The sequence below is a fragment of the Carettochelys insculpta genome, chromosome 3, assembly GCF_033958435.1.
Source record: "Carettochelys insculpta isolate YL-2023 chromosome 3, ASM3395843v1, whole genome shotgun sequence".
Taxonomy (NCBI): domain Eukaryota; kingdom Metazoa; phylum Chordata; order Testudines; family Carettochelyidae; genus Carettochelys; species Carettochelys insculpta.
Genome location: NC_134139.1, coordinates 145699031 through 145706448, shown reverse-complemented (window position 1 = coordinate 145706448; position 7418 = coordinate 145699031). Strand labels below are relative to the sequence as shown.

The following is a 7418-nucleotide window of genomic DNA, read 5'->3' as shown; positions in this document are numbered from 1 at the left end:
AAAAAAAAAGTTGGAGCCGAAAAAGGAAGTAAAGCAAAACTGTTTAACAGCAATGGAAAAAGGCTGCCCTCCAAAGGAAAAGTACATTGTCCCATGTATTATCAGCCTTTTGTGGTTGTGGCGCAGCAATAGATCCCAAAATCCCTTTTAAATCGTGGATGACTCATTTATTTGCAGCAAATAGTTGTGGTAAGAGAGGACATACCACATCACCAGCTGATCCTATTTCCCCAGCCTCCCCCCCACCCACCTTGTTAGCTTAGAAAACCCTCCCAACAGCTACAGGGAAAGCTCTGATTTTGACAAGTACAGCTCAGTTTTGATCTACAGCTTGAAGTAATAGGTCATGGGAAACAAACCCTTCCTTTTCGTAATTAATCAAGAAAGGCCTCACCCCAACGAAAGAGGAAAAAACAAAAACAAAAAGACTGCAGCCACTGTGGAAGGGAAGCAGTGATGAGAAGGTGGAGACAAGAACTCCCAAGTAAATACAACCAGTGGTGATTAAATAGATTTTACATATCCTGCAGAACTCAAAGGAAAGGTGCTTCAGTAAACAAATCAGGTTCCTGTTAAACTTGCCGTCAAAGTACAAAGTGGGGTAAAAACAAACTTGTCTTAGTACCTCTGTAATGACAAGGGGATACCACCTTGCCAGAATAGCAGTTCCCTTTACAAACACACACTTTTAAACATAATCTTCTTTTACCTAAAACATAAATGATGCAAAAAAATACTGCACTAGAATTTCAAAACCAACAGCTGGAAGAAGAATTACCCAGACACCCAGCCCTCCCCCAGGAAATGTCACTGAAGTGAAAATAATGAAAGGGTTGATATCTCTTCCCTTCCTCCCCTGCTCCCCGCCCTGTCTCCCCCACTGGTCTCTGGATTGAGGAAATGAAAGTGAATGGTTACAATTCCAATGTAAAATGATTCAATTTAAATAAAGTACAGTACTAAATTTGTAAATGCAGTGTGACAACCAGATCAAAGATGTTTAATATTTGCATAAAAATATAATATATATATATAAAATATAATTTTAAGCAACCGTGCAACACTTTTAAAAAGGGTTCATTTCACATTTACTAAAATTCTAGTGGTCCTGGAATGCACAAAGCATTCTATTAAAATACTCCTTTAAATATTAACAATTAGTGTTCAAATGACCAACTAATACAATATTCTTTAGCTGTCAGGGGGTTTAAATAGCCTATCTTTGATCCACGTTCCACTGAATTATACATCATGGAGGTATGCAGTCACAAAATTAGTGGGTTAAATGTCAAAATGGTATTACAGTACAAAATGTGTAAAAGAACTCAGCTAATCAAAATGTTTATCCATCTGTGGAATTATTATGGCTCACAAGCAACTCACTGAATTACTGTAATTGTTGTTCCTGCAACCAAAGACATTATTTGAATCCCACCTTAATCCTGGTTCATTTACTGCAAATTTTCATGTACGGGTTATAAATTCACTGCAAGATGCCCACTGTCCTATGACATCCTGTTGCAAACTGGAAAACACACAGTACTTTATTTAAACATTCCTTAATTGCTACATTTTCTTAGACCACATTTAATATATACATTGTGTGTGTGTATATATTTATGCACACAAACATATGTATATATTTATATATGCACACTGACACACACACACACACACACACACGTACAATATTAACTTTACACAAGTATTTGCCGAGGAAAAATAGGGCATTTTCTCCACTACTAATTCACAATCTTGGGATTTTGTTTTTGTTTTGTTTGTCTTTTTGCATCCCTGATAAAATAAAATACATGGTAAAAACCACAAAACTATATTTCCTCATTTCAAATTGTCTGAAGGCATCAGGCACTTTTGATTAATATTGGTGTGTACAAATATAGTCACATCTTTTTATAGTCTACTTCACCTTCCTTGCTTGGTTAACTTTATTTGTGAACTCTTTGGTCCTTGAGCATATTCTGTTTGGTACAGCTGTTCCTGCATCTCCACATTTTTTAAATGTGAAGCTTGCGTGCAGCTGGAAATAATGGATTTCTGGTTTCATGACAACTGTACCAATCTCCTACTGTTCATCTGGAAGAAGCTGTTCCTGTTAAAGCATTCTATTCAAGCAAGCTATACATTCTACACAATCATTTCACAGACAGCACTTGTTGCAAGCCCCAAATGCAGAATTGAAATATACATTTTATTTCAACTTATCTCTGCTTTATGCCTCTACTTTTAATTCCTGAATATATTTAAGCAAATTGTTTTTTGTTTGTTTTCTTTTTTCCCTAGTCTCCCTTTTGCAGATCCCATTCTATAAAAAAAGCTTTCCAACCTTCTCTATGCCAAAGCTATGGGAAGCAGGTATTGCCAACCCATATTGTCATCAAGCATTCCTCCCTTGTTTATTTCAGGGAAAGCTATTTGCTTTTAATGACAGGCCTCTTGTGCTCTGGAGTAGAATCCAATTATTTCTGCTTCTTTTCTAGATCATGCTCATATAATTTATTAAGAACCACAAGCTTTACCAAACTTGAAAGCTAGAGCAGATCATTGCACAAAGCACCCCATTTAAAGGAGTGTATCACCCCTTTGTGTTTGTTAGAAAAAGTTCTCCCCATCAAGTGTCTTAAAATGGTCCTTAATTGCAGGGCAACCAAGTTGAGTATGTGTGCTGCTGACAGGTGAATACCGGCTGAACCTGGGCAATATAGTAATTGCTAAAGTTGGCATCTGCTACATACGGGGCTGGCTGGTAATAGCAGGTGACATTGGCTACATTGGGGATGATATTTTGCTCAGCAAGGACCCGGATGGCCAGCATGGTGATCAGATTTAGAGTCTGTCTCCTCTCATGTCCCATCAGGCACACTGTGCTCTCATTCACCACACCATGAAGGGTCATGAGATAGTCATACTTGCGGTCCTCTAATCCCACAAAGTGATTCTGCAAGTAAGACTCCAACTTTCTTTGCTGTTCCCCAATGTCTGAGAAGTCAATGAAAAACCTGGAACACATATATCTCTGAAGGGACTTAATCTCAGATTCTGAGGCAGCCCTAAAGCCCCTTACCAAAAGGTTGCAGTACTTCAGAAGGCCACCTCCTCTGATTTCTTCTGGGTTTCGGGTGGCAATTATCTTGTTGCAAAGGTGATCAAAGGCTTCTTGGAAATCTCCATAGACACTCTCACCCATGATGGTCGGGTGAAATGTTTCTGTCATGGGATTCTCTGAGCATTCATAAAAAAGCAGAAGGGAGTCTAATTTGATTTGAAAGGAGTCTACACTGAACTCAAACTGCCGCCTCAGAGAGTCCACAAACTTCAGCTCCACGTTTTTGCCACTGTTGTTGGACAACGAGATGAGACTCCATCGGTCTGAGTCATTGCACACTTTTACCATTTTCTGTACATAAGCCTCCTATAATTTGAAAGACAAAACGAACAGATGAAGAAACCAATAAAGCAATTCTTCATCACAGCCTTCACTGGCATTCTCTCCCACCACCATCCTGTGCCCTCTTTTTGCAAAGCATGTTAAGAAGTCTGAACAAAGCTGGAGAAGTTGTATTTGACACAGGTGGTGGCAGAGCTGCACTTGCAAAGGGTAATGGGAGAGAAACCGCTTTTGCTAGTGTATTTCTGAAGCCCTTCTAAACATACATACATACACACGTACGTATATAATACACACCATAGACACCATACAGAGAAAAGGTTACACAAAAAGAAAGATGGCACACATAGCATATAGGCACACACACAGTCTAATACATAGGTTTATTCCTATGGATTTTGAAAATCACTATCAATATATAATACAAGAATGTTTCTATAGGTTCCACAAAATAACAAAAAACAAACAAAAAAGTCCACATTTTCAAACAAACCAAGCACAGCACTTTCAGCACAGCTACCCTGCCGAAAAAAGGAGCGCACGGTTTTAAAAATGCCCCCAGAACACACAAACTAGATGTGTGCTATTTGGCATGGCAATAGTAAACTCAGAAAGTGTGTCATGTTTAAGACATGAAAGTCTGTTTAAAACAAATAAGTATACAGTTTCTCCACATGTTTGGGAAAAGTACTCACTGTCCTGCAGATACATATATATTTTCAACCAGGGTGTGTTCCGTTTAAGTTATGCTTTTATGTCTCTGAGTGACTCCTTGTAAACTCCAACTTTCTAAACAAATGTACTCAACCCCATAAACTTAATAACAAATGGGGTGTGGGGGTTACTAATCCCAGCTCCTCCCCCTCATCAGCTCCTATGTATCCCCCCGATGGATAGCTCTGCTGCCAGTTAAACTCTTTCTGGTTCAACTGGGGTGCAAAGTGACAGAAGAGGCCATTTTAAAAACATGGTAGGTGTCAATTTCACCGTACCCTTTCCATCTTCCCAGGCCACCAGTGCTGGAACCAGGGGTGCTGCAGCCCCCCTGGCTTAAAGGGGTATTTTCCACTGTATCCAATTTGGTTGAATGGCTCTCAGCACCCCCCCCCATATAAAATGGGTCCAGCGCCCCTGGAAGTGCTCCTTCCCCCGCACAAGGGGCGGTTTACCTTGAGGGTGAGCGGTGTGATCTTCTCCTTGTTAACTCCGTCCGGTAAGAAATCCAAAAGGCAGTCCAAGACCACGTCCTTCACAGTCTGAAACTCGGCTTCCCCTTTGAGGTCTGCGCAGAAGATGAGGTCCAAGTCCTTGTAGCCCAAGCCACTGTCTTGGTGCAGGATGTGGCTGGCCGCCGAGCCGTTGAGCCGCACGTCTCGGAGCCCGATGCACTTCTCCTCCAGGCGGCTCCGCACCACCTTCACGATCTGCCGGGGCTGCATCTCCAGCGTGGGGAAGTTGCCCCGGCCGTGGATGGGGATGGTCTCGCTGAGGATGCGATCCAAGCGCCGCACTTGTTCCCAGCTCAGCACGTTGCAATGAGGGGTCTCGCCGCAGCCGCCCGGGCAATTCCCACTCCCGCCGCGGCTGGGGCTGCGGGTGTTTTCATCATCAGCCATGGTCCGGAGCCGTTTCCTCTTCTCGGGAGCCTGACACGGGTCTGCTCCGTCCTCCGGGCGCGATGGGCGCCTGCTTGGCTCTGAACGCAACAGGAAAGCGAGCAATCAGCGCGGCGCCTGGCAATGCCCAGGGGGCCCCTTACACACACCCCCCTCCGGCTCTGCACCCCCAGGGGCTCCAGCGCCCAGCAGCTGGGCGGCCACCCCCACGCACCCACCCACGCAGCGCCCCGGGAGCCCACGCACCCCCGCGCAGGGATAGCTCCGCTGTTAGCACCTGGAGAGGGGCCGGCAGCCGATTACAGAGCGGCGCTGCGCCTCTGCCCAGCCGGGAAGCGCTATTCCCCACCCCGCTGGTGCTCCGCCGGCCGGCTCGCTGGGCGCCCAGTGGTGCGCTGCTGTGCCCGGCCGCCGCGGGTGCTGCTGCCGCCGCCTCTGGAGCGTTAGTAGTTCTGCCCGGGAAACGTCCCCAGTAGTTTTTATACGGGGTTTCTCCGCTCTTCCGGGGCTCCGCTCTACGCGCTGCCCACGCCCCCTCCATTTGCATGGCCAGCCCGCCGCAGCCCTTGGCGAGGCTCCCCCGCCACGCCCACCTCGTCTGCATAACCAGCTGTTCTCGGCGCTCTTCCAGCAGAGCTCCCAGAGTCTCCTGCGGCCCCGGCTTCACCCGCAGCTCTTCCAACGCTGCCACTGCTTGGCCCCAAGCCCCCCACCACTGAGTTCAGCCACTGCTCCTGCGCCAAAGCAAAATTCGGACCCGCGGGCACCCCACCGCGGACAGGCTGCCCAATGCCGGCCTGCAGCAGCGGGGGCCAGTCCAAACTTGCCTCCTGATCCCCGAATTCAAGCGGCTAAACAGGCAGTACGTGGAGCCGCTCCGACTGCGCCAGAACCACACAGACCCTGTAGGGGGGCGCCACTAAATGTCAACACAGGCGCGCGGAGCGGAAGGGATCCAGGCAGGTTTGGGCCCTTACTTCCCCGCGCCCATGGAATCGGCAGGAAAGGGCCGCAGCAACTTTTACCGCACTAACAAACGCGCTCGTCTTAGAACCGCCAGCCAAAGCCCTCTTCTAGGAGTCATTCACATGTCTGTACTGGAGCCCCTGTGTCCTGGTGTTCGCACGACCCGGCTGGGCTAAGCACCGGCACGTTTCTTGCCGTAGCACGGGAATTTAGCCATGCTCGGGGCGACCAGATGGCGTGAGCTCATTATTGGTGGGTTTAGCTGAGCAACGCGTGACCCAGGTTTTCAAAGCAGTTTACGAAGCGGCGACGCATCTCTTGTAATAATACGTTTCAATATGCGTCTCGATCTCCAAGACTGCTTTGACACTCGATGCACTGGCTGCATTAATTGGATTGGACAGATTTAGCGGAGGTAAAAGGATGGCGCCCTTTGCTAGTTATCTAACAGGTGAAAACATGGATGAATGGGGAAACGGGTCAGGTGGTATCACCTTTGTAGTGGGCTAGGACTCGGTCTCGATGCAGTACAAGATAGGTCTGCAGTCATCACGTGCCGTATATTTTGTGCATTATATTTGCGTCAGGAAGAGTCTGAACATGCATTTTCTGGTCAAGTACGATCAGAAATCTGATGGGACAGTACAACTGCGGGGCTTAACCCAGCAGGCTCCGGGTGCTGGCTTTGCAGTCCTATTGAGCAGGGAGGTGCACGCGTGGGTTGGGTGCGTTGAGCGGCACTCACGCGCTGCGCTGGGGTCCGGTATTTTTGCTGCAGTAAGAGCTGAGGGACTTGTGTGCGTTTTGATAGGGAAGCAAGAGAACTTCGGGGTTCAGGGCCAAACACCGACTGGATCCATCAGTCCGGATTTGCTGCAGCAATTTATGCTAGGTGGTGCACGAACTACGGTCCTCCCTTCGCTCCCCTTCTCTCCCTCTCCCCCCCCAGCACCCCCCCTTAGGAAGCTTGGGGCCAAACGTCCGCACAATCCTGAGAGGGATTTAACAGTATAGAGACAAACAGTACACAAGCACAGCAGAATAAAACGCAGATCGCACAGCACAGAAAGCACGAGCGGAGCCAGCCAGTAGGCGCACGCATTACTTAAAAAACAAAAACAAAAAATACCTAACTTCCTTCCTTTGTGTTTGAGGCTAAGCTTTCCTTCAATTAAACATGGCTAGTGGGCTGCTTTACATATTTGTGATGCTTTAAATTGGCCAGAGATGCGCTCCGCCTTTGCCGGGGGTAGCTGTTGTAGCGACAAGACCGTAAAAAGGCAACTCACTCGTTTATCTCTAGTATTAGCTTCCCTATGTGCTACCGAAATACGACGCGACAGCTGCACCTGTGCGCTGCCCGAGGTGGGGGGGGGGGGCTAAACTAGGGTTTTTCAAGAGGCTCCTGCTACGCAGTTCCGCTTTCCCGG

General features: G+C 47.2%; 1 protein-coding gene across 1 annotated transcript; it reads right to left on the bottom strand.

Moving 5' to 3' along the window:
• Positions 1–891: 891 nt before the first annotated feature.
• On the bottom strand, positions 892–5450 carry TENT5A (terminal nucleotidyltransferase 5A). The gene is made up of 3 exons (XM_074988865.1): positions 5300–5450; positions 4576–5102; positions 892–3430 (listed from the first exon to the last, which is right to left on the bottom strand). The coding sequence occupies exons 2-3, from the start codon at positions 5020–5022 to the stop codon at positions 2651–2653; spliced, it is 1227 nt and encodes a 408-aa protein (XP_074844966.1). The 5' UTR covers positions 5023–5102; positions 5300–5450; the 3' UTR covers positions 892–2650.
• Between the last annotated feature and the right edge of the window lie 1968 nt (positions 5451–7418).